The 27,938-nt window shown below is 38.5% G+C and overlaps 1 protein-coding gene across 7 annotated transcripts in view; it reads left to right on the forward strand.

The window, feature by feature from the left end:
* EVC2 (EvC ciliary complex subunit 2) overlaps positions 1–27,938 on the forward strand; it is a 60,528-nt gene that overhangs the window by 9,827 nt on the left and 22,763 nt on the right. For 5 of the 7 annotated variants that reach the window (XM_064711770.1, XM_064711773.1, XM_064711771.1 and 2 more), the window contains 8 exons: positions 3,059–3,245; positions 4,908–5,014; positions 6,096–6,158; positions 10,015–10,146; positions 11,600–11,751; positions 21,091–21,415; positions 23,943–24,182; positions 27,133–27,308. In XM_064711770.1, coding sequence (XP_064567840.1) covers positions 3,059–3,245; positions 4,908–5,014; positions 6,096–6,158; positions 10,015–10,146; positions 11,600–11,751; positions 21,091–21,415; positions 23,943–24,182; positions 27,133–27,308 — 1,382 coding nt within the window. Of the gene's footprint in view, positions 1–1,398; positions 1,725–3,058; positions 3,246–4,907; positions 5,015–6,095; positions 6,159–10,014; positions 10,147–11,599; positions 11,752–21,090; positions 21,416–23,942; positions 24,183–27,132; positions 27,309–27,938 lie in introns of those variants that run through there. The other 2 variants (XM_064711776.1, XM_064711774.1) reach the window with 2 other exon arrangements.

The following is a 27,938-nucleotide window of genomic DNA, read 5'->3' on the forward strand; positions in this document are numbered from 1 at the left end:
GGGTAGAGATAGACAAATTTTACAAGATGAGATAAACCTTCTGAGATATTCCCCTGGTCCTGCCATGGGTGCCCTACCTGGGTCAAGTGTGGACTTTTGAAGGATGAAGCACTGACCCCTCTGTTGCCCATTGTGTGTTTGGGCATCCTAACACACAATCATAGCAAAGCTATTGTGTCATGTCTGAGTATTCAATGGGACTCACCTGCAGCACAGTATTTCATGGAAAAAGGTTTCATTTGACTTGCGTAAATGCTTGTAAGGAGCAAAGATAAGGAAATTTTTTAAACTTCCCATTTCATTTTTATTAGATTGTTATTTTTCCTTTTTTCCCCCCTTTTTTTATTTTCCCTTTCTTTGCACTTGATGAAGCAGGTATGAATTTTTATAATTACAGTCAGTTCATCTTAGCTGTCTCCTGGAGAGAGAGAGAGAGAACACATCCAACTTTAGGACCAACCTGAATTCAGCCCCTGAAATGGTGCCTGAGGGTAGAGGATTCAGTAACCAGTACAGAAGAGGTGACATTATAACCTTCACCAGATCAGCTGTGTAGAGAAGAATGAATATGCATCACATCTCATGGTGCTAATTACCTCTGATGTTGTTATTGAAATGGCAGCCTATCATGATTAATGAGACTGAGAAGTAAGCATTTCAGACACAAAAGTAGTAACAAAGAATCTTCTGCTTTTCTGTCTGTGGATCTCCAGTTTTTATAGCAAAGCCTCTCAAGAACAGGCTTTGAAACAGTCCCATCTTTTTTTTTTTTTTCTGCTGTTTACAACAGCCTCACACAGGCTCATTAAAAGCTGCAAAATAACTGCTGTAGGAGATTAAAGGTAATGTGTTATAGATGCTGTCTTTATCAGAAAATACTTTTGTAGTGCTATTAGTTGTAAATTACTGAAAACTATACAATTATATGTGATTGTCTTCCCCCTGCAAATGCAGTTCACATTTAATTTTCCTTGGCTTACATTGTCTTCTGCTTCAGTCCTATTTCAAGTGAACAAATGCTTTCATGCTAAGAGACAGACTGGCCATATGGTGCTCTTTAGCTGTTTAAAATAGAGAAAAGTGCATTTTGCGCATTTTCCTCCTCCTACAATGAGTCGCTCCTCAGAGCATGGAGGTGTCTCATGTTTGCTTCTTGGAATCAGAATATTTCCAACATCTTGATGTAGAAATAGGCTTATTGAAACTGAAGTGTTTAAGTTTTACCAGTGCTTCCCTTCCAGCCCCCACTGTCTTCCTTCTTTCCAGAAATGTTTCTTCAAGAGCTTCATTCCGTGGTATGATGTGAACTTTTCTGTAACAGTACAACACAGTGACAATAATCCTTAACAGGGCTGAAATAAACCTTTAAATTTAATTGCTTGTCTTCTAACACTTTTACCTGGTTTGTTTCTTAATCTCCTAAGCCTTCGTGCATTGGAAGGCTTAATCTTTTTTCTCCTTTCTTTCCTGTTTCTAGTTGTTCTAACTTACTCCTAACAAGGATCCTCCATTCCTTTCAATTTCTGTGGCAGTTCCTTCCTCGTCTCTTTTCTCTTGTCGTGTCCATGCTCTTGCTGTGGTTCTTTCATGCCACTCTCCCAGGTACCTGAAGTGAACTGCCAACCATACCAGTTGCTTGATTCTCATCTGCTGATCTGAGGTGAAAAAATCCAAATTCTTTCAACCCCTTTGCAATTGCGCTGAAGTCTGATTACCAGTCAAAAGTAAGGAATGAAAAACATGGATTTAATATTAATGAGAAATGGGGTTTTGAGACTTTTTTCTTGTTTCATTTTGATTTTGCTTTTTAAAGCAGGTATCTAGACTTTGTGATTGCACATGAAATGTTAAAAGGCATCTTGGCTGCATCATGCCAGTTCAGAAACCAGGAGAGAGAAAATCTGACCAAAACATATTTTTAATACTTGTTGATTTTAACTCTCAGAAGCTGGGGTGTAACTCATGATATACAAGCATATGATATCGGCAATGGTTTCCTCAGGAAGATAACTAATAATATATAATAATAAGCCTATTTTTACGCATACATTGATACATACATTTTTATACATTGCTTGCAGCTTCTAGTACAATAAATAGTTGGGAATTTCATCCCTTAATTTCTAAAACTGTCATCTGGTTCTATGCTGAACTAGTAAGAAATGCAGAGATCAGTGCACAATAAGACCATAGCTACATGTATTGAACCCTATGGATGCCATGAACTCTGGATACCATGAAGTCTTTCACAATTCATATTTTTAGAACTAATTTTTCATGAGGACTGCTTTATTATGTTATATTTGCGGGTGTCCAGATACAGTGTAGATGTTTCCTTAAAAGGAAGATCTAAAAAGAGAAAAGTTTGGCCTGAATCATAATTCTGTCAGTTAAAGGACTATGAATTTAGTGTCATTATTTAAACCTCATAAGTCATCATGAATATACTATAGATCACCATAGTATTATAGATCCTGTAAAGATTTACATGGCTCTGCTAATTGGAAGCAGAGCCATGGACTCCCAAGTTCACTGGGGACTCCATCTGTCCTCACGTGAGAAGGGCAAGTCAAGACAGCCAGTGTCCTTCAGAGAATGGGGTTGCTGTGAAAGAAAGGAAAATAGAGACCAAAACTGCATGGAGAGAATTACTTTGCAGTGAAGAAGCTTGTAAAAAAAAAACATCCTTGTGGTACATAGGTAAAAATTTAAGAATTTTCCAAACTCTAGTTATGAAGTTGTGATCCAGTTTTGTGTTGTATGCAGTATCATGGGGATATTCAGAATTTGATTATGCTTCTGGTCGTGTATGAGCTGAGTTTCCACCTTCTGGCTTTCTGCCACTGTCTCCAAGCAACAGCTTGACATACCAAAGATTAAAATCTCACTGGGAATGTGAGATCAGAGTGTAGTTTCATTTGCAGATCACTCAGAATACCTTCAAAAAATAAGTCTGCACAAATAATGAAGTTTTATTTGTAATCAAGGCTATGAATTTTACTGTTAAGATGCCCATACAGCTATCTTGCACCATTAATACTAATATTTCTGATTTCAGGTGGATGTTGAACATGACCCTCAAACTGCATACATTACACTTGTGATTAATAACACCAACACATTGCTGTCAACAAACATCACAGATCTTATCATCATGGACAACATCACTGGTCTACATGTTCAAAAAAACAGTGGGAATAAGACCACAAATGGCATACAGATTTACAGGAAAAGTTTCTTGCAAGGTAACAAAATGCAGTAAAATACCCCTCATAAAATATGTCAGAGTGCATCTGTTAAAATCACAGTATTTCTTTATGTATTTATTTATTTAATTAATTAATTACAGTGGTGTAAATTGTTTGATTATGAGTTAATACAGGTGAAAAAGTCTGGGAAAGGTTTTAGGCTGCAGTTTCCAATTCTGTCAGCTCACTGTTAGCTATTTTGACTCCTGCCTTTGAACTTCTTCTAGTCTTCCAGGCACAGAACTGAGCCTCCTTTACTTTGTAAATGTTGCCATCAAAAATGAAAGAGAGAGAGAGTCTTTCACAATTGTATTTGTTAATTTTGGGTATTTTTAAAAATTTCTGCAAAAGGCATTTTAATCATATTTTTGAGGCATTTTTAGACAAGTATAGCAGCTCAGCTTGCTCAGGTATTGAGGTGCATTGGAATTGTAAAAGGCCATACATACAGGGAAGATGATTCACCAGAAATAAGGCAGCTCTTCTCAGTATGGGTTCTCTCCAAACTGAACAAATTATGAAGTCAAAGCAAGTAATAGAGAAATAAACCTCTTCCAGTTGTGAAGTCAGATTGTTCCTTTTCTAATTGGTAGCAGTTCAATCAGTGCACATGCATTAAATTTTATCTTTCTTGATTTTTTCATCTCCATTTTCCTAATCACAAGCTTGTCGAAAATTAGCAGCTTTCTTTTGGGAGTCACAGCATTTCTCCAGGAGCTTCAGAAGTGTTCACTGATTTCTCTTTATGATGGAAGTATCTCTGGTTATGATAGTTTTATGGTGAAAGATTTCCATGTAGAAAAGGAAAATAAATAGGCCTGAGGCTGCTATCTGATTGCAATTGGATAGCCAAACTCCATTCCCGTTAACAGCAGTTTGAGCAGAGGTTGTAGGACTGGTCTTTTTGGAAATGGGAAGAAATTGATGGTTTTCCACAGAGATTTCCTGAAAACTATTATCCCTGAAAAAGAATAGAAAAATGGCTTTCATATCTGATAAGCCAAGTTGGAGCTGCTACATAATTTATTTATAATTACTGAATCTGGAGTTGAAACTAGATTTTCCAGACAAATCAGTGTGAAAAATACTGAAGTGGAAAAAACCCAGCAGACTAGATTTCTGCATAGTTTGAAGTTTCGTCATGGCTATATTAATGCTGAAGTCAGCCCATACCTTGCCTAGGTACCTTGTCGTGCTCAATTTTGGCCATAATAATTTTTCCATACTTCAGTGCATTGTAAATGAAAATTCAGCTGAATTCTGTCATATTTCTCTTTGGTTTCAATAAGGAGAGAACAAGTTAGTAGTTAAAATTTAGGCAATCCATTTTATAATAAAAATATTTTAAAATAATCTCATGTGACTTTTGGTATCAAAAAATAATGGTTTTGGGTAGGTCAGGGCATCATTTAATGCAGTTTCCAGATCCTGGGCTGAATTTGCTTGAATTCTTAAGAGGCAGCAGATATGAAGGATGTTGCTGAGCTCAGGTGGCCGTGAACTGTCGGCTCTGGATGTGTGGCATCTGCTGTGACAGAAAGGAGAAGCTCCAGTGCTGTTCCAAGCCTTCCCCAGGGATCTTTGAGAAATCTTCATGGAAGTGTCAGTACTTTGCTTTCATGGAAGAAAGCAAATCTCTCCATATCCCTGTTTTAATAGGTGGAGAACACTTTGCAATCAACTACTCTGCACTTCTCGATTCAGAAGAAATGAGGCACGGCAGGGTCCTGACACTGCCTGCGAAGCTAACTTTCAGTTCATCACAGGTATTTTATTCACAATTTTATTCTGCTCCTCCCAAGTTTTGTAAAAAAAATAGACTCCAAGGTGGTTCTAGCCTCCCTAAACAATGATGCCATCATGTATGAAATGAAACTCTTGGGCTCTCTGATTGTTTACCATGAATTTGTAAATGCATTAATTATTCTTCATAGCTTAAGAAGTCCTAGATCTCCTTAAGTAAAGTATTTTTGTGTGTTGTCTTGTAGCCTTTCTTTATACTTTTCATATTTCTCTGCAGATTATTCATTTGCCCTGGAAATAAATGTCCCACAGACTTACATGAATATTGCTGAAGTCTCAGAGAGATTGAAAGTTTTGCCATATTTTTATAATAACTAAAAAAAAGTTGCAGCCATGGAAAAATCTCATTGCTCATAAGACACCTTTTAGTAAAGAGTTTTCTGTGTCTGAAAGATTTTTCAGAGAAGCTGACAAATCTCCATCCTTGCTGACTTTTGAGAACTCTGTTGCATCAGGCTCTGAAACAACTGGTTCTAATGCTGGAATTAGCCTGGCTTTGAGTAGGAGACAGGACAAGTGGTTTCTGCCAAAGTAAAAATTTTCAGTTCTTAAATATGACTTGATGATTTTTCTGTGATTTTCATAATTACATGTAATTATAACCTGCAGATATATTTTCATTTCAATTGCCTTTCTCCTTGGTTTTGGAGGAAAAGGTGTTCCACATGAATGGGAGTGGTGCTAGAGCGGTAGAGAGGAAAACTTTAAAAAACAGGGCATGGCATGGTAAAAGTAGAGATTTGTGGAGACTGTGGCTCCTGTTCTGTACATTCTCAGCCAACCCAGATGTTATAGGCAAAGAAAAATGTAATACTTTGTGCATTGGGATATGGGGAGTGAATCCCACAGAGCAGCTGCTTCCATGTCTTTTAGTGTTACCCCTAAGTACACTGCGTTTTCCTATCAGATTTATTTCAGCTTTAAGCTTAATGAGAAGTATAGCTAACCTTCTAAGGAGAAGCTTTTCTAGAGACTCTAGGCTGTTTGCCAGTGGATTCTGCTTTTTTTTTTTTAATACAGGTAATTTTTTTGTATCTCTCTCAGAATAAAACACATCTTGTGTCATTGACAGCATCACTTACCATAACAGAAGAAGAAAAGACCAAGGTAAATTCCGTGATTTGATATTAGATTGACTCTCCTGCTTATACTTCTGCACAATCTAAAGTAAATCCTAGGAGCTAAGGATGTACATGTGTACTTGTGTCTCATCACTCAGCTATTGGCTAGTAATCACACACAGGTTCTGCCTTCTCAGATTTTGAGAAGAAAACAGGGCTAAACATAAGGGGTCTTTTTTTTTTTTTGTCTTAAACCAGAAATATTTAGTACAAAAAATCTAAAAATCCCATTATGCTCCTTGCCATGTTCCTACATTTGAAAAATTGTCCAGGCGGAAACTGTGATGGGGATTATGCTCACCTGCTGCTGTGCCTAACCACCATGAGAAAACTTTTTTTTTTCCAAAAGATTAAAAGTGTCCTCCACTTGTTGAGGAAAGGTTTCTGTATGATGCTGATACTCAAGCCTGACAAATAAAACTGTGGAAAGAGTGGCATAGTTAATGCTTCCTTTCATTTTTTAACTAGTCATTCTTCCAATATGACTTTCTGTTCTTGGCTTTTGAAGTATTTCTGAAACATAGGTTTTAACAGGCCAAATAAACCTTCAAAATTACATTGATTGCAGCACTATTATTCTTTTAGATAGTTTTTTTATTAAAAAACTCTCTACTTCATCCATCAGTTTCATTGCTAGAGTAATCCCTTCCCCAAACTTGTTTTGCTCCCCCAGCCTCTCATTAATTTGACAGGCTGCTGTTGCAAGGGGTTGTTTTTAAAGAAGCTGTGGCTTGGTTGGCAAGAGTATTGGGATTATTTGTGTTCAGGCAGAAGCAGTTTGTTTCACCATAGAACATTTTGCTGTAGCTGTGCATGTGGATAGGGCTTGCCTGAATAGGTCCTGAAGACTAGACCACTCATTCCTTCCATGGACCTGTCCCATGAGTTTCTCTCTGCCTTTAGAATAAGCAATCTTTTGGGAGATTTGGCACAGGAGCCTCTTGTTCCAGTATTCTCTTCTGCTGGGATCTCTGCCTTCTCAGCTTTTATTATTGTAATAGATAACGTGTCCAGACCTGGCTGTCTTGTAACTGAAGATCAAGTGCCCATTCTGTTAAAATGAAAGCCATGATTAAACATGGTAGGAACTAAAACTATACATAAGCTAGAGAACTCATAGTCCCTGGGTAAAGATCTAGTAATATTTAAAAGGATTGGACATTTGTATAGCTAAGAATTACAAATGGACTTGCCATAAATCTATTTTTTGGAAACTCTTAGAGGTGTAAACCATGAGGCGGCTGACTGGGTTAGAAAAATAACCTCATGAATGTTTTCTGTAAAATTTGCTGTGAGTTGATTTGCAGCAGTTGCTAATGTCTTAAGCCAAGACTGTAAGCTACATTGGTCTCAACTGACCATGAAAATTTCTGCAATCTGTTATTATACATAAAGCCTTTTTACTGTGCTTATTATTTTTCCAATTTGAATTTGATAGCTGGACCTCAAAAAGTTCTTGTGAACTGTTCTGTAGGTAGGTAAAATTAGCTCAGCTGCATTTGAACATAGTAAATCAACAGGCTTTGTAACTAAAACATGTGGTAAAGATGTGTGGAAAATACCATAAATTTTTAAAAAATAAAGCTTAGGAATTATTTAAAACATGATGTTTCACATGCACAATATTTGACTTTGGGCTGTGGCCAAACATGAGGTATTTTGGAATGAAACCAGTTTGTGCAAGAAAATTAGGATTAGCTGGAGAAGGTGTGTTATATTTTATTTCATTCATATTGTCAGCTGTCATAAATGCTCTCCATCTCAGATTTATTTATTAGAAGTAATTATTTAAGCCTGTTCATGGATATGTTAAAGCCAAGGCACATATGTGACTAAGTGGGCAGTATTTGGGAATGACAAGTGAAGAATTAATTACATGGTCATGACAGTGTCATGCTACATTGGTCCCATCAGCTTTCACATGATTTGTTTGAGCACTTAGATACTGTGCTGTTCTTTAAAGTTTTACAAACCCTTTCTATTCTGTGCCACTGGAAGAAAGTGCTTGCTTGCCTGGAACAGGGTAATTTTGTGGGTTATGAAAAAAATATGAGTATTGCTCATCTGAGTGTCCGTGCCAGATGCCATCCCACAGCGCTTCGGGGCCTGTCAGTACTTTGTGCCTCTGCCCTTGGCTGGGGGACTTTGATGCTGAATGGGATGCTGGTGAAAAGGGAAGCTCTCCCATCTAAGCCTGTTGCATGGGAGAGATGATGATAATTCCTTTACACTGATTTTCATGAAGCTTGCTTCCCTCAGCACCATACAAAGCAGTGGGAGCATATCAGTTCTTGGGCCTGTAATGCCTCTTCCCACTGGTGGGATGGCTTTAGAGGCTGGCTTCAGGAATGGCTTTTCAGGCCTGCTGATGTGTCTGTGGTTTGAAGGTCATTCTGCAGGGCCAACACTGGGCTTGACTTGAGCCAGGGCTCTGGCACCTCCCCTGCACCATCTGCTGTGCTGCTTTCAGATGGCATTAAAGCACCTGCTGTGTTCTGCTTGGACTGACAGCCCCCCAATGACATGGACTGTCCTTCCAGAGCCCATTTTCTTTAAATATGAAAGCACAGACCAAAATGCCTTCCCTCATGCAGACTGACTGTCTCACCATGGGTCTCACCTCTTAGGAAGCACAGTCATTCCATAGCCGGTGCTTTTTCTTCACCAAAAGAAAAGCAGCCTCTTTCCAGCTTCACAAATCCATATCCTCACCAGACCCTTGCTTTCCCCAGAAGCCTCAAGAGATCCTTAAATTTCACAGAGTGCATGGAAATTAGACAAATGCAAGTGGGTTCAGACAAAATGATGGAGTTTCAAAGCAGCGTTTTTTCCTTAGTATTATCTGTGGCATCTCCTGTTCCCTGAAAGTGGAAGGATCTCAGAGGCCTGATGTGACAGAGGTGTCAAATTACAATAAATTATTTTCAAATTGTGGGCCATGTTTGAATATCATTTCCTATGCAGAATTACCATTGACTCTGTGGAATGCTGTCAGGTTTCTGTTCCAAGAAAAAACCAAACCCAGCTTACAAGCAGCATGTTAATTATTTACAGTTCCTAGCCCCAGCAGAATGATCAGTGGTGAAACATTATACCAATAGCTGTGCTATGTTTTCCATTGGAAGATCTCATAGAACTAAACAAACACTGAATTAACTTTTGCTACGTAGAGCATGAAGTAAAAATTAATTTTTAATGCAATTCAGTTTAAAGATTAAGTTAAGAGCTAAAGTGAAAGGTCTAAAAAGTTGTTTGTGGCTTATGGTTCTGCCAGCCTTTTCTGACTCAGGCTAATGCAGAAGCTGCAAGGTTGCACACAGATTGGGTGGGTGTCAGTTGCATGTTTATTCTGAACTCATATTGGTACTTTCTCCCTATGGTTTTTCTCAGTTTCATTGAATCAAGAAATGGCCATTAATTAAAGTAGCCAACCTCTGACTGACTTTCCAGAGCCTGTGAGCAACATCAAATGCCAGAAATTTCAATGAGACTTCTTAGAATAGTGGCAGCTTTGGAAAATAAGCTATTAAGTACAGGGCACCCAAAAGTCAAAGCAAAAAAATTTAGTCTGTGGGGTTCTCTTGCTTGAAATTCACAGGAATTTGGACAAGGTGAACATAGCAAACTGTGCTGACTTGGAAACCTATTGGAAATACACACTTGTTTGAAAATATTCATCAAAATGTAGTAAGAGCATAGAGCTGAGAAATCCTGAAGTTGTATGAAGCCATTTAAAAATAATTTAAAGTTTCCTTACAGTTACAGTGTTTGAATTACGGTTATGATCTGACCTTTTTACATATTAGAGATAGCATTTTAATTAAATGATCTTTTAATTTCAGATTTTATACAGCCATGCCATCAGTGCTTCAGCATTCTTCATTGCTTTTTTCGTTTCCCTTGTGTTGACATGTGTTGTCTTTTTCATCATTTACCGAACCCAAATATTAAAGTGGAGTTTCTGTAAAAACCAGGTGAGTTATACTGTCTGTCAGGGTAGGTTATTTAAATTTTTTTACTGATCATATGTGATGATTTAACTTGCTAAGATTGTCTGTAGAGTTTTTGAATATGAATAAGAATCCACCAAGTGATGAATTTGGCTCACAGATAATGTAATCTCTACATCCTCTAAACTTTAGTGCAGTCAGGTTTAGAGGTGAGTGTAAGAGTGATACCCTGATCAAAAAAACCTGCTGTCAGTACCTGGGTATTGGCTCTGAATCTGAGGAGGATTACCCTTTGCCTGTTCATGTCTTTCCATATTTCTCTCTTCCTCCCCTCCATCCCTCAGAATAAGAAGCAGGATGTCTCTGGGTTATAAGAAGTTGCCAAGGGAGTAGACAACTTATTTTGAACACAGCAACTTTGGTGCAATTTTTTTCTGATTATCAGGAATAGGGATTTGAGTTTTGGTCTTAGTTTCTTCAATGTGCAATAATATATATCTTCAGTGATTAAGCAAAGCAAATAGGATTGAGAATGAAGTATTTTCGTTGCTCTGTTCCATTTTTAAGTATTTCAGTATATATTGCAGCAGAGAAAGAAAATACAGAGTCCGACAGATATTAATCAAGTTGGTGCAATTCCAGCCATTCTTACTGTTATTTTTGTATTTATGTAAAGTATAACAAATTCATTGGGAGGGAGCTAGAGATCTTAGTGAGACTACTGCAGTGATTGGAGCAGTCCTAAGAGAGGTGTGCTGAGAGCTTTGAACCCCTTGTTTGCCAAAAGAGTGGTGATCTCTCATCCCTCTGGGCTGACCAGAGTAGCTCACAAATCACTTACAGCCTTTCTGCTGTTGAAAATTACACCATCAGTAACTTTTATTTATTTTAGGTCTGAAAAATAAATCTCTTTAAATTAAACGGATACAAAAGAAATAGTGATAATGAATTAGCAAAAAAGGTCCAGCTTGGTCTAGCAGCAGATATTTATAGTGGGGTTTTTACACAATAGTATTAGCCCTCAATCTGAAGTCTCTGTGAACTGAGTCACTTCCATTGTGGATAGGATTCCTTTTTCCATATTGTTCACCTAATAATGCTGTAATGTTGCCATATGTAATTTGTATAGTATGGCAATTTTTTTTTAATTACCTAGAAAGTTTGAAGTGGAAGACAACTTCCTAGATGACTTTCACAAGTGTTCTGTGTTCTCCATTTCTTAATCTGTATTCCAGATCAGATATATACTAAATAGATCAGTCTGAGATAAAAGTAGTATATTTGATTTCAGATACATACCTGATTGCACCTCTTTCTACTCTTTCTAGCTTTACAGTCTGCTGATAAATAGAAACCTTCTCACCCAGGGTTAAACTGCAATAAAATTAGATCAGATTAGATCTAAAATTAGACTCATTATACATTCTTTTATAATCTAAAGTTTGCTACTTTTTCTCCCTTTTTTTCTTTTTTGTAGGAGACACAGCCTGATCTAAGCCAAAATCACAAACTGGAGCATTCTCAATTTAATTCAGGTGATCTCTTTAGTGAAGATATAATTATGAATGACCAAATCATTGATATTCTGTCCTTTGAAGAACCTGGGAACATGCATCAGGCTTTAGAAGAGTAAGAATTCACTGCTATTACATCACATTTATTATTTTATCATCAGCCAAACCTTTGAATATGTTTTGACTATCTCCTCTTTATTGTTTTTTTTGTGGTGTTTGTTTACACATATTACTGAGCTACCTTAGGTTTTTGAACTATTTTAGACAATCATCTATGTGAAGGGAGAGCCATTATGTTTCATATTGATTCACTTGTAGAAGTCACAACATCATCTAGGCCTTAGACATGCAAGTTTTGCAATCCAAATGAACACTCTGCTTTGTCTCTCTGTGGTTCACTATGTGAAAGTTAACTTCTTGGTGTGCAAGAAAATACTGAAACACAGTATTCTACTATTGCTTAACAAATTCTGCTTTCAAAAGGGTGGCTTTTGTCCTAGAAAAGAGAGCCCCTGCTGAGTGCCAGCATTACTGTTCAGCAGTGTATTTTGAAAACAGCTGGATCAGAGTCTAAGGTGTGACAGTTTGTAGTGCTGCCAGAAAGATACCATGTACCTGTGATTGCTGGGACCACTTGCTAGAGCAAAGAAGCACTCCTGGTGCTGTTGAAAGGCTTGACAGAAACATGCCACTGCTAAAGGTCATCTGTCCTTCAGGTGAATTTTATAAAAAGGTCTTATGTGAGGATGAGCAAATGTTGTTTATGCAGTCATATCATTACCTCCTGGTAAGTGAGGCTAAAGGCAAAAATATGCAACCACAAAATCTGTAGAAGCCGAAAAGTTACAGAACCATGGATGGAATTTTCTTTCTTGAAGGGTAACTAACAGCATTATTATTTTCTGCCTTTCCCTGATAATTGGGAACTTATCTCTATAAATTGCACATAGGTCCTTGCTTTTATAACTGTATAGCAACTCAGGCTTTGAGAAGGCTTATCCTGAAAATAATTTTGTGACTGTTAAGAAGAACAGGATTAAAGATTTTTTTAAGCTCACTTCAGCATTAATTTATTTCAGGGATAGTTAGTATCTAGCTAGGTTGAAAAAATTTACTGGACTATTTTCAGATACATTATGGATTAAAAAGGTAAATATTCTTGCAGAATAAAAATAAAAAGGTTTATTTTTATAACAGGTTTATTTCTAAACCTATAAAACAGGATTTGTTATCTTGTTTGAATATGTATCTGGGGCTGAAGTTTTTTAATGTTTTTATAAAGTTGGTGCATATGTCTCTTGCTTCCTTTTCTTTCCTCAGTTTCTATTTTGTTCACCTCTAAAGAGGCAGAGCATTGCAGTGAATAAAGTAGATGCCCATTAGTCAACACTCACTAACATGCTTAACCTTCTAAGCTATCTTTTCCTTTTCCAGGGTGAGGATAGTAGATGGACCGCAAAGGTGTCCACAGTTAGAGGGGTTCCTGCTATGAAAGATGATGGAAAGGGTGTTAGGTATTTTCAGCCAACCAACATCATCTTGCTTGTATGCTAGGTTGGTAATCCCTTCTGTGTGTTTTGGTGCAGCTATGTTTCATTTTTGTCTATGTGACACACATACAAGCTTGCCAGCATAATTGATAGCATCCTTTTCATTGTGCTCTCATGGTTGGAATTATTCTGGTCTTTCAGATACAAATGACAAAAATACTCTGAAAAGTAAGAGCCACATGTTGTTTTATTCTTTGCAACATAAAGGTGTTCTGTCTTCTAAGAAGTGACAGTGCCAAATTGTTTAGGAGATACATCAGGAACATGTGTTCAATATTTATGAACAGGGACAGCTTTGGAGTGTAGACAGTTTACAGTGTCAGGAGGATTGGCTACAGAACAAAACATACTTTTAATGTTTCATAAGGAAGTTTCTTGGTTACTCGTTTTGTGAATTTTGTCTTAATAAGTCATATCCTTGATGTACATTATGCAGCAAAATAGCTTGGCTTTTATTCTCAGTAGGTTCCTTGCTGTGTGTATTACTGAATATTGATTTCTGGGCAGTGAGTACTAATGAGGGGAAACTATATGACTTGGATATTTGACTGGTATACTAGAAGATCATGCTCAAAAATGTTGTGGGTCTCTTTTTCTGTATGACTGCAGGAGAATGTGAAGAAAGCTGAGCAATTTGGGTTTGTGTCCAGTGTGATGGAGCTTGACCATTCTCATAGTCTCAAAAGATACAAATGTGTTAAAGAGAACTTAATTTCTTTAAATGGCTTTTCACTACTACACCTTTTCTTTATAATCTTCATTTTGTAAGCTGTGCTTCCTTGAGCTTGTCAAAGCTTTAGCTGAATATGTACCTGCTTGCTGGTACACACTACATACTGCCAATTGTTTTAGTAAATGAGTAAGTAATATGTATATATTGCAGCTGATTTTTTCCTGTGGTAGAGGACACTGAGCCCAATGTGCTAGAGAATAGGATCAAACTGTCTCCAAAAAGCCTTGATAGAAAAATAAAAACAATTTACCATGATCTTAGAAGTTCACTTTTTCTTTTAAAATCTAATTTTCTTGCTGTACACACCAGTTTGATTTGCTATGGAACAAATGTTCTATTTTTTTTAAACCTTGAATTTAAATAGAAAGTAAGAATTAAGAATATTAAGGGATTGGAAGTGACGTTAGAGATCCTCTAGTCCCAGCCCCCCACCATAAGCAAGGACACGTCCCACCAGACCAGGTTGCTCAAGGGCTTATCCAGCCTGGCTTTGAACACTGCCAGGGATGAGGAATAAATGATCATGTTGTCATAGCACCTACACTTGACTATTCCTACACAGAAAATGGTGAGAAATAGTTGCATAGTTAGTACAAAAAAATTATGAGGAGCTAAATTTCTGGTTTTCATAACTTGGAAAGAATATAATTAAAAGTTTTAGAATTTTTGAAGGGAGAGCATATTCAGTATTCTCTTTTTGTGAAATGTGTACAATGCAGGAATAGAACTAAATAGTGATCACGTTGATATAAGATGCAGTGAATGCTCGCAGTATGAACTCTAAACCCTGCATATGTGGTTCTGTGTTATGAATGCTGCTAGAAACTTCACAAGTGTGTAAACCATACTTTTTTTTTTTATCAGAGATCAACTGCTTAATATATTATGGGAGCCTGTAAGACTAGGGAGCTGAAGAAAACAAGTAATTTAAAATTGATGAATGCATATCTTTCGTCATCTTAAGAATGCCACTTTTCTTTGATGTTGGCTAACTATGAAGTGTTTAGAATTATGTGGGTCATTTCTGCTGTCTACCTGGAACAATTTATCTCATCCAGAAGAGAGTCTTGAAGTTATGCTGTTCCTAATGCTTTATTCCATATAATTTTTAATGAAGATTGATATGTCCTACCATTTCTGTCATCTGAATACTCACCCTGCGCAGATAGATCAGAAGAATCTGAGGAAATCATAGCAGAGCTGGAAGCTCCTCAGGCATTCATGCATAATGCATATAGCAATAATACTTATTTATTATTTTGTGAGTGTCCAGGCTGAAGTTGGTGTTTTTGAAATCAGTGGTGAAATGTGTGAATGACATTTCATCAGCAGAAGCAGAATTGGAATCTTTCATACACTCTTTTTGCATAGTATCTTTTCTGAGCAAAGGAGTGAAATAACCATTTTCTGAACTGTGTTGCAGCAGCACTATTATAGGTAGATGTATTTTTTAAATTGATTTTCTGAAGATTGCCAATTTTTCATATTTCTTATTTTCTGCAAGCAATGCAGAGGTTCTCAGTCTCTTAAATGCTGAATTTTAAAAATGTTTCCTAAAGAGATAATTGTAAGAATTGAAATACTCTCTTTATATTGCTGTGGAGAATTAAAGGAATTTGGTAGGTGAAACTGCTGCCAGAAAGTCTAATGCATAGACTTTCTATCGGGTTTTCATGAACCTTTGTTTTCTGAAGAGCTTCTGGTCTCAGCTCAATTTTTCATCTTTTTCTGTTTTTTAGTTAGTTATTATCTCTTGGCTGTATGTCAGGAATCCTGGTTTTGGTTTTGTCAGCATTCTGACTTCTGGAAAGCTAAACTTAACCTGTGACTCACCCATGTGAAATCATCCTTAGATAGTGCTCATGTACCTTTCTTAGCAATTTCATTTACTGCTCTGATGTTTGTGTTCTCTGTAAGGCTGCTGCAGGAGCTGTGCTGAATTCATGCTTGGCTGTGTAAGTGCTGCAGGACTGATGGATGAACTCCCCCAGTTCAGAGCTGGCAGCAGGCCAGTACAGCTACTGGTGTATGACAGAATATTCTTCAGACCTGTGCTAACACAGCCTGGCAGCAGGCAGGGACCAGGGAAATGCAACACATCCCACTCTGGCTCAGGAGTGCCAGAAGAATTTGGGTTTGGGCAGTCAGTAGCTGTGGGTGGGTGTTCAGACCTCATGCCATTGCCTCTGCTTCTACTTTAGTGCAGTTTGAGTCTCCTGCAGAGGTTGGTGCCCTGTTGTGCTGCAGCTCTGTAAATCCCAGCCCTGAAATGTTTATAGCCTCTGTTGAGCCTGGACCCAGCAGAAGAACATGGAATGCAAGGGAAGGAAAAAAGACGGGAGGTGTTGAAGGGAGGAAGGTATGGGGCTGCACAGAGGGGTCACATTGACATTCTTTAAAAAACCACCAAGAAAACACAACAACAAACTAAAAAGACAAAATACCAAAAGACAGCCCAGCTTACTGATGCTGTATTACTAATCCCTCAATAAATGGATAATTTGTGAAACAGCACATCAACAGCTTTTGAAGACCTCTAATGCCCATTACGCTCAAATTGGCTTTCTTTATTTACTGTGACTAAAGCCAGCACTGCAGGAACTGCTTTCTTTGTGATTCTTCTTGTCTGACTCTTTCTCCATCTTCACTCCTCTGAAGTGTGACAAGGCAACATAGACCATAATGTCTGGATATTGTCCTCCCATTTCTTTCCTCATTGCAGCTGTCCCATAGTCACCCACCGTGCCCACGGCTACAGGACATGCGCTGCTCTGGCTGTAACAGTGGATGCCACAGTGCTGGGGTGCTTGTCTGTCTGTCCTTCCCTCTTTCCGTTCTCCTCTCCATCCCGAGTTGGTGCAGCTGCTGTGCCTTAGGGCTCTGAGTCACTGCTGAAGTGGAAACAGTGGAGACAAAGTGTCCACAAATGTCTCTAAATTACTTAATTGCATGCTTTTCAGGAGCCTTGTGTATGTGAAGCCGTACTTTTACAGAAACAGCTACAACAGAGCTCCACTCTGCTCTGGATACTTTTGTCATACTTTTGTGCTACTAATTAGCTTCCATTGGCAAGAGGAGAGATGAGCATTCTGAGAATGACGGGCTTTTCTGTTTTCGTGAGAAAATGTCATCGAAGGGAAATTTGTTTAATGCTTCTCTTCCTTTTAGACTTCAGAAAGTTGCATTAGAGTAGTTTCTTAACTTTATAAATTCAGAATTAGTTTTTAAAATGTGTTTGAAAGCCATTAGTTATTTTTAGGGCTGTTAAATTCAGCAGCTGTAAGTTCTCCTATTCAAAAATTCTCTCTGTGATTTGAATAATAAGTAATTTGAATAATAAGACTTAAAGCCACAAATACATGGTCGTTAATGAGAGGTTTCAATTTTTTGTAGTGTGTTGTGTTTTGGTCTGTCTTTTTTTGAATTAACTATATTTGGTTTCCTGACCTCAGCCGCTTTCCTGTATTCTTTCATTAGGTCTGTGGGGGACATCACTTGCTCAGGAACTCTCTCTACTTCTCTGTGTTTGGCGTCTGGGATTCTCCCCTTCCAGATCTCTCTAATAGATTTTTAAAACCTCTTTCTCTTCAAGTGAGTGAAAAAGCTTTGCACTTGCTGTTTGAAGTTTCATTTTCTATGTGTCAGTTCAGTTTTCCCTCCCCTGCCCTTTTGTGTTACCTGCTTTCTGTACTGTTCTCATCCTTTCTCTGCATGCTTTGTCCAACAAAAGCTTTCAACTTTTTCATCAATAGGTTGCCATCAGCTACCTGTACTTCATTAGCTTTCATGTTTCTATGATGCTGAATATGCTCAGGAAGTGAGGCAAGACCTTTTAAACATCAATTACTGTAGCAAGCAGAGTGCAGAGCATTTAAAACAAATTATTAAATGTACCTTGGCTGGAAGGAGACTGAGTGTCAGGCTGGAACTTTTTTTCCCTATGTGATGTGAAACATTTAATCTGGTTGATTGTAAATATTGTTCTTCTGAGGGACTTGAATGAAACCAAATGAAAGCATTCAGTTTATTATATGTACAGGATTCCTGCTTTACTGACCATTGGTGTGAAGCAGCATGAAAGGGGTGCCCTCAGCTTCTCTGTTTTGAGTAAAGAGCCTGAAGCAGGGTTTCTGATCTCTGTGATGAGCTTATCTCATTTCTGCTGGCTGCTGTATGAAGCTCACAGACCAGAAGCAGAGCACATCAGATGAAGAGAGCTTTCATGTTTTTACAGCCACAACCTTTCTTCAGCTGCCACTGCCAAAAGGTGATGATGTGGGTGCTGTCTTCAAAGATGTGACCTGGGAGAGCTATGGCTTTAATGACATTTCTCTCTGCTGATACCCTTGGTTTGGTGGAACAGTTCATAAATTTCTCTTCCATTGCCTTCTTCACCAGTGTGCTGTCAGGAAAATGAAGAGTGTGAGTTGCAGGTTAAATACACCTGAGATCCCAGGAGCCTCATTATTCACTTGCTGACACAGCAGCAGCAGGTGATTATTACCATTGCTCCTCCTGCATTTTGCATCATATGGAGTTACTGGGGTACTGTAGTTCTCCTTGAGGGTGAAAAGGAGCATGGGAATCTTGCTGGAAATGGAATCAGGTTGAGTCTGTAATGACTTGCAGCAAGTAGGAAGAAGTGCTGTGGGAAGACTGAGGGAAAGAACAGGAAATGTTCTGATGGTGCTTCATTTTGGTTTTCGTTCTTGGTGTCACTGATGAAGAAGAGTGGAAAAATAACAGGGAAGTGGGTGAGGAATAGCTTTAATCTTCTTTGAGGCATGCTTTAAAAAACTCCTGTATTTGTGATGAGGAATAAATTATGTGTTATGAACTATGTAACAATGTGGTAGAGCTGTGAAGTGTTACTTTCCAAGGAGAGGTGAAGAATTCAGTCTTTCACATCTCAGTAAGAAAGGGTTAGAGGGTGCTGGGGCAGCCATCTATCATTGTATGCTTGAAGAACATAAAAATAATGACTAAGCAACTTCTTGTTCTGGCAAACAAAGAGAGCTGAAAGTTGTAACTAATAAAATTCTGAGGATGAGGCATTCTTTGGAGAAATTACCTAGTGGAACAATTGATTAAAATGTTTAGTTCTTTGTTAGGGGATGCTTGAAAGCCAGGATGTTTCTCACAGAAGACAGATATGCTCTAATTAAATTAGAGGTGCTGAACTTAAAGCAAGAAGTAAAAAAGAAAAATAAATCTCATGGCTTGGATTTTACAGGCTAGTAATGAATTTGTGAATCTATGAAGGAAAGCCTCCTACTACTGCCATACAGTCATTAGAGAAATAATATAGCAAAAAGCTCCCATTCTCTGATTCCTTGTTTTTGGTTAAGTGCATGTACACAACTGTTTTTTTCAAGTTGTCAAAAACAGCTTGATAATAGCTGACTGTGTCAGCAGAAGTCCTGAGACTGTAAGCAAAATTACTTAGGAGAAAACACACATCCTGTTACCTTGATCCTGCCATCACTTGCCCTCTTTCCTGGAGCAAGGAGGACTCTCCCCAGGGATCAGTGCCCTGAGGTACTTTACCATGAGTGTAAATGAACGTTCCCCGAGAAAGCCATGTGCCTCCAGCTGCAGTGTCCATCTGTTGACAGGACAGAGAAGCTGGATGCTTGGGTTCCCTGGGGATATTATAGCAAATATTAGCTCTTAGAGGATCTTCAGGTTACTGTGAGAAATGTTTCAGGCTCATGGTACTTCAATTGCAGGAATTTCTGTTCCTGTATATAAAGAAGAGGGGGTAAAATGGAAGAGGTTTAGCAGCTGCAGCCAACCAGCCAGCCTTGCAGCAGATTGCCATGATGAGGACAGCCATCACCAGTGTGTTTCTGTGGTGTGGAGAAATTGCAACAGAAAATCAGTCTGTGGTAGATGATTACATTTCAAAGCCAGTCTCCCAAATACTCTTCAAGTATTTGAGTCATTGTGCGAAAACAATTCCACCCCATCAATTTCAGGATGGGGAGAATACATCTCTTGTGCTGTCAGGGAGGCAGTGATGATATGTCAGTTGTTTACTTTTAATTAAACTTTACTTGCTTTCATAAGGAAAGGAAAGTTTGACCAAAAATCACAGTGTTTCTAGATTTGCATATCTTCATTTATACAATTCTGAATGTAGTATCATTCCACTCTCTTGCAAGTCTTACCAAGATCTTTGCTATAGATTTGAAATTTATTCTTAGATTTTTCTGCAGAAAAATTAGGCCAATAATTTAGTGTAAGCAAAAAAATGGATGAGTTTAAGCCCCTAAAAGTATCTTTTTAGGTCACAAAGAAATTTGTGTACACATGGTCCACACACAGAAGTATACAGTGTTGTGTATTCATGTAATTTGACATGCAGGAGCATCCACTGAATTTTCCAGTGTGAAACTGAGTTCAGGTGTAGAATTTAGAGTAATTACATTGTATATGAAATTAGAATAATTATAATTCCAATTTAACTCTACAGATAAATGAGAATGTATTTATATGCAACATAACGTATTGCATTTTCTAAAAGTTCTTGTATTTCTATATGGTTTTAATCTCTTTTCTAGAACTCTATTAATGTTCATGAGAGACAGATACCAGCTATTTTATTTGTATTAGCATAAAATTGAAACTGTCCCTTCTTCCCTGCAGAGAAGGGAGTACACCAGCCAAGAATATGAAACAGTGATGTATCAATCTAGATGAGTCAGTGAGTTTAGAACTATTTTACAGTCAGTAAAATTTATAGTCTATTCAGGTGCCCATTTGATCTGCTTCCCAACAGAGATAGCAGGTTGGTTTTGTTCCTTTTTTTTTTTTTTTTGGTGGGGAGGGTGTCAGACATTTCTATTGGCTTTTATCTGAGGGAATGTTTTGAGTATTAGTAAAGAAAAGATTTTTCTTTTCTGTCCGAAATGGAAGTGTGGACATACTTAATTAAAGTTGCTGTAGTAGAAGTTGACTCACCCTGTTGTTGAATGAATAATTACTATCATGATTAATAAACTCATATACTATGATATTCCTGCACATCTCTGACTGCCATTTCACTACCCAGTATTGAGTGAATCTAGATGCAATCTGGAGATTGAATGCTCTAGATACCAAGATCTTGTTTTCTGACAGAAATTTCCCATCATCTGTGGTTTCTAACAGTCCTGATTACTTTGCACAGTTTGGAGGTTGCCAGCCTGACACGGGCAGATGCTGATCTGGAGGCCAGTCGAACACAGATCTGTAAGGAGGTGATTGCTATGATGTTGAAGAACATGGTCTTAAATCACAGCCTCTTTCCTCATGTGGAGAAGAAGATAAGTTCAGTTTTCAAAAAGCTGTTTCTTGCAATGGAGGAAGAGATTCAAGAGGAGTATGAAAGGAAGATGGTGGCTTTAACAGCTGAATGTAATCTGGAAACTAGGAAGACAGTGGAGGCTCAGTGCCAGAAAGCACGAGCTGCAAGTGAAGAGGCTGAGGAGTTAATGAAGAAAATTAATGAAAAGGTAAATCTGGTTTTAAGCCAAGATATTTTGCATCATAGGTAGTTTTATGGAGATGTTTTCTCTTTTGGACTAGAACAGCTTAGTTGTCCTCCTAGAAGAGTAAAGATCTACAATTAAATGGGTTCAGAAATTCAGATATCACAATCAGGGTAGTTATTAAAAGAAATTGTGTTTAATTCACCAGAAAATGATTTTTTCTGAAGACAATCTATGACATCTGAAGACAAAGGATTGTCATTACCCTTTTTGTTTTGGGGTTTTTTTATAATTACTTATGTTATTCCAAAGTGGTGTACTTTTATTTACTGTATTTTACTGCAGCACTTTCTGAGATTTCAGACACTGAGGTAAATTTTGTGCATTCAGAGCAGAACAAACTCCCTTCATCATAAACCTTACAGTCTAGGTAAAACACTTCCAATATTTATGTTCTGTTTTTGAAGAAAATTAGAATATAAGCATAACCAAGGGCTGATTTCCCTCTGAAATGAGTGAAGGCAAGCAGAAAAATCTGTATTGTAGAGCGAGGAGTGGACTTTTCTTGAAAATAGCCTTTTTGTAATAAATAAATAACTGAAGTCAAGGTAAGATTCCTTATAATGCTGCAGTCTCCCGTGTCTTTTTTTGAGTATATTGGATGTTTACAATAAAACTGATTTTTCCCCACCCTTTATTATTATTTTTAACAACTTCCTGTGGCTTGGAAGGATTCTGGTAAGTTTTGAATATTTCATCTCTGTAAGCTTAAAATGCCAAAATGCCCCAAGTAGTTTTTTTCATATTTGTTAAGAGGGTGACTTGGTGGGAACAAATAGTACAGTTTGTAACTGGTGGGGCTTTGCTTCTGGATCACAAGTGGTATGTGCATATCACATACCCATAATTGTTTAGGTCACTTATGACAATTCATGATTAAAGTTTTGACATGAGAAGTTTTTTTTGCAGACCCATTAAATGTACTCCAGTATGCTGAGGCTCTCAGGAAGTACTTTGCTTTATCAGGCTGTGGCATAGATAAAATTAATGGCACAAGGCTAGTGAGCCAGTAGAATTTCTCTGAAATCCAGTTCCAGGTGGATTTTAAATTGTGACTCTGTGGAGCTTTCCATGCCTGTCCTGAACTAGCACCTAGAGGTGCGAGAAACACAAGAGGTGGGAAGGAAGAGATACTTGTGGGCACCTTCTTAAGGATGAGTTGAACTCTGCTGGAGGCTTTCTCCTTCAGTTGGACATAGAAGGAGCCTACACCTCACTGAGATAAGTCCTGCCTTTGCAGAGAGAGGGCCCTGACTGAAACTCAGTGTGTGAACTCACAGTAAATATACTTTCACAAAGTGGCTTTGATATGTATGAAATGTATTGGTGTTGGGGCAGTCTGATTTGTACTGAAAATCCTGAATAGTAGGAATCAAGCAAGCAATTAAGGCTAGTCCAGTATCTGTCCTGATGCATTTACCATATCCTATCATTGCTGTTGCTGTTGACTTTTCTGTCTCTAGAAGGACCTGGTTTTATATGTGCCCCAGTGCAGAAGGACATGCTGAGTGTGAGGGTTGGCTCAGCCCATTCTCCTGGGCAGCAGGTGTACTGACACCCAAGGGATGGCAGTGGGAAACAACTAGAGCATGAACCTCCTCCCCTTCTCAGCCAAGACATAGAATTTCTATTCCTTTTTGATTAATTATTTGCTGCCTGCAGTGTGTCTCTTGGGAAAGAGAAATGAAGTGCGGAGGGCAGTTCTCCTCAAGATAATTGGTATGAAATTTAGAACAAGACTGACATTGTGACTTTTAGGTAGCTCTGCTGGCATAAGAAGCATTCTTTGCTCTGTGGGACATGTATGTTTTGATTCTATAATGACTTTATGCCATCTGAGATTAAAACTATGAATATGTAAGTCTTACTAGAGAACTAAGAGGAAATATTTCTCGCAAGGAAGCTTTGAAAGTAATTGACATTTAATACTACTCCATGGTTTGTAAATGTAAATCTAAAGCAATGCTCTTGGATTAATTTGTAGAAACTGATGGTTAAAGTAGGTCACCAATAATAAAAAATTTCTCAAGATTTTTAGTAGAACAGGGTTTTTTTTCTAATTTATGTTGTTTTTAAAATTATGCTTATTATTATTTAACTGGTATGTTTTATATGAGTCTGAGTCTGTTTAATTTTAATAGGATTTCAGGATTGGTGAAACCTAAAAATTAATTTAATATATTATCTTTGTGTTGAATTTCATGGCATTTTATATAATTTATGTTTTATAAGACTCGTGAATTTTAAAAGAACTTTATTATGCCTTGGAAGTGATATCTGGATTAGAAACTGGCAGCTGTACAGCCCTGCCATCCAAACAGGTGAAAACTATACAAAGCGTACACTGATTCAATATTAGCCTTCACATAAACCTGAAATGACAGCGACTAAAGTATTTATAAAATTTACATGAGCTAGTAGCACTGATATTTTATAATATGTTGAATTCTGAAAATCACTTTTGATGCATTTATTTCTTTCTTTTCTGCAGCCTGCTATAGAATGCAGAAGTCTTCTGGACAAACTTCACAAGCTGGAGCAGGACTGCCTGAAGAGGTTCCTTTTTGTAAAGCAGGAGGAATATTTTGCAAAGGCTTATAGAGAGCTGGCTGTTACCCAAAGAAAGGAACTCCATACCATCTTTTTTACACAAATAATAAATGCCACTTCAAAGGGAGAACTGAAGGTGGAAGCAGCTAAAACATTAGTTGAAGGTTACTCTAAAGTACAGGTAACAGGATGATATCTCCATTCCTAACCTAAAGACAAAGTATAAACCTGCAGTAATGTTGTAGTGTGTTTTTAAGTTTCTTGTATTACTCCCCCATTTTGTGTATTGTTTCCCCCTGTTCAATGTAAATGGTTCTGCCCTCCCCAGTTTTCCCGCCATTAGCTCTACTGTCAGTTATGTTACTATGGTTACCCCTGCCCTTGGTTGTGTCAGTTACTTAAGTTATATAGTTTCTCCTCCCCCTTACCTCCTTATAAGTAAACTTTTCCTCAGTCACCCCCCACTCCTCCCAGTGTTCCAGAACCTACTTTCCTCTGGGGGGTGTGGTTGGCTGAGGTCCCGGGGCCCCTCCTTTACCTTGTATTTATTGGTTATCCCTGTATGTCAGTTATGTTAAGTTCATCCCTTCACCCTTTCCCACACAAGGAAAGGAAGGATATTAGGTGGTGAGATCTGGCCCCAAGTCTGGGGATACAGACCCCACAGGAGAGGAAAAACAAAAAACGAGGGGGTGAGGACTGTCCCCAGAAGGAGAGCAGTGAAGAAAGAGGGAGAGCACTGCCTGGGATCAGCCCTTAGAGGAGAGAGGGTAGGGAGCGGTCCCCAAAGCAGGGCATGGGCTCCTAGGGAGGGTTAAAAAGACAGGGGGGAAGCCGCTGAGAGGCCCCAGCTCAGGGCCAGGGCTTACCTAGTCTGGTGGTGGCACAAACGAAAACTTGGGCAGTGGTCCTCGTCTTAGAAGTCCTCCTCAGGTGTGGGGAGTAACGACTTCTGATCCCCCGGGAGCGCTACCCCTAGAACGGGGTCTGCTACTAGAGAGGGTAGTTTGGCGGCCAGTAGAATTATAAAATCCTGTCCGCGGGGTCCGGTGATCTGGCGTCCAGTTGTCCACTCAGGGCCCCACGTTGGGCGCCAATCTGCGGCGAGGCGTAAGTGGCCCAAAGGGTCAGTGTCCGGCTAGCTGAGGGCAGGGGCCAACGCCCAGCTGCAATTCCCTACCAGCACCCCTTGGTGTCAAATGGCCTTGGGTGGTGCTGGCTGTGGACAGGCTCTCGCTGCTGAATAGATGAGGAAGGAGCAGGACACTTCACCGGGGGTTAATGTCGGTTTATTGGTGTTCCAGATGAACCAACAGAGGAGCAACCAACCAGGGGAGTGACCCCGAGGGGCAGGAGAAGTAAGGTTTTAAAGAAAGGGGGTGTATAAGGGAGGGATTTACAGTGAGCCAATGGGGAAGGGTGAAGGGATGAACTTAACATAACTGACATATGGGGATAACCAATAAATACAAGTTAAAGGAGGGGCCCCGGGACCTCAGCCAACCACAACCCCCAGAGGGAAGTAGGTTCTGGAAAAGTGTGAGGAGTGGGGGGGTGATTGACTGGGCCCAGGGAGGAGGAAAAGTTTACTTATAAGGAGGTAAGGGGGAGGAGAAATTATATAACTTAGGTAACTGACACAACCAAGGGCAGGGGTAACCATAGTAACATAACTGACAGTAGAGCTAATGGCGGGAAAACTGGGGAGGGTAGAACCATTTACATTGAACAGGGGGAAACAATACACAAAATGGGGGAGTAATACAAGAAACTTAACAACACACTACAACACAGTAACTTTTGAGAATTGTTTCAGGATTAATGTTATCACTTTCATAACAAGCTTTCATAGAAAGGATTTTAAAAAATTATAATGCATTCATTATGCACATCTAGACATCTACACAACTGTAATCTTGAGGTATATTCACATGTTCAAAACCCCCTAGGCACCAAGTGCTCTTATATACTTCAGAAGATGTACTGAGCTCTTCAGTCTAAATATGTAGGTTATTGAAATTGTGGTATGTCTGAAGTACCATGATTATGTATTTAAGAGAGGTTGAGTATCTCCAGGTTCTATTATCAAGGGGTGCTGATGGAGAGTATGTTCAGGAGTTAAGTTTTGCTTTCAGCTACATTTTAAACCTCTTGCAATAGAGTAGCTGAAGTTATTTCCTCATGGTTTGCTTTTTTTTGTTTGGTTGTTTTTTATTCCATTTGTGTTGAAAGTTAGCACTCTGGATTACAAAAGTTCTTGAAATTCTTCTTCTGCCTGCTTCTTCTGTTGTGGTCCTGCAGATTGAGGGAGGAGGTTAAAAAGCAACATCTGGAAAGTAGGTGTCAGAGTGTGTAAGGCCCACTCCTAAAACCTGATGCACAACCTTGTATACAGAAGCTACACATGGGCCACGGTCAGAGGGAGATGCAGCAAGCACTGTGCAGAAGATAGTTAAGCATCTAGATCAAAGACGTAGAGCAAGTGAAAAAAGGTTTGACTGTTTTGGCTGCTCAGACATGGGTCAGGTAACGAGCAGACTTTGGCCATTTATGCTGGCAGAATGTCTGCTACAAAGCACTGTGTGCCTAACTCTCGTCTCTGCCCAGACCCATCTGTAGGCATTTAAACCCTTCCTGTTTGCCACTGTTGGAAGGGGGAATTTCTAAGCCAGCCTGTGTGCAGTCGACTTGGCTTTCCCTATGCTGTACTCTACATACATGGAAGAGTTGGCTTTGAAGCCAACTTATAGACACCTTTGAAGATGTGCCCCTTTATGTAGTTATACAGTACATTGTAAAGAACAGTTCTGCTAACACTGGCAGGGTTGCATGTGTATGTAATAGTATGTAATAGTGAATATCTGATCAAACCAGATCTGATCACCTGTTAACTCAGGGCACTTAGGACATGCACTAACTGTTCATGAAAGTACACACTTTGTTGAAATAACCATAGTCATTTGATGTGATCATTAGAGTTTAGTTGATACAAGCTTATTATTTTACACTTGGAGGAGTTTTTAAACTTTGCCCTATTAATGAACAAATCTTCTCTGACACTCACAGGTGTTAGCCAAAATTAGCGTTGCATCTAACTAAATGTTCACATTTGTTCATATTCTTTCCTGTAGGGTGACATTGAAGAGCTAATGGATTTTTTGCAAGCTTGCAAGAAATATCATCTGAGTAAAAGGTTTTCTTACAGAGAATATCTTATAAGTAAGATACAGTCAAGGGATTCTCGTGTCTCTGCTCTTATAAATGCCGCAGCAGCCCAGATACGGAGTCTCATTAACGAAACAGAAAGGTAAAGAACTCAACTGTTTCCTTGTCAGCCATTTGACTACATTATCTTACAGACAACAGACTCTTCAAGTCTTTTTTCTGTGTTACCTAGCAGGAGAGATGCATAAAATGTTATCTTTTAGTTAATCCTAAGGAAATATTTTGTGACTGATTGCCTTTGTTAGCTAAATCCCAGCAGGTGCTAAGGTGAGGTTTTGTTGTCTGTGTCTACTTTGTACAGCACAGAGATGAATTGCTGGAAACATATGTAGTACCTGATTGTAATTCTGAGTTCAGTGGGAACCAGTCTCATGTAAGATTGTCAATGTCTTTATACATCCATTATTTGTGTAAATACTTGTAAGTCATGTGAAAACTCATGCCAGAGTCCATTGCAACATGTACTGGTGAAAACCATTTGTCTGCATGCTTTATACACAAATATCTGGATTTAATGGCAAAGAACAATTTTGATTCACATGTGATTGAATGTGTTTGAGGAGCTGGACATATAGTTTCTCTTTTTGAGCTGGAAATTCTTGAATATTTTCTAAAGAAAATAGATGAAGTTTATAAATAATTTAACTGGAGGATTTTGACTAGCAGAGAATACACCTGTTGCAGAAAATTAAAAGTTAGATGTCAGGGAAGT

Source organism: Zonotrichia leucophrys, chromosome 4 (assembly GCF_028769735.1).
Source record: "Zonotrichia leucophrys gambelii isolate GWCS_2022_RI chromosome 4, RI_Zleu_2.0, whole genome shotgun sequence".
Lineage (NCBI taxonomy): Eukaryota > Metazoa > Chordata > Aves > Passeriformes > Passerellidae > Zonotrichia > Zonotrichia leucophrys.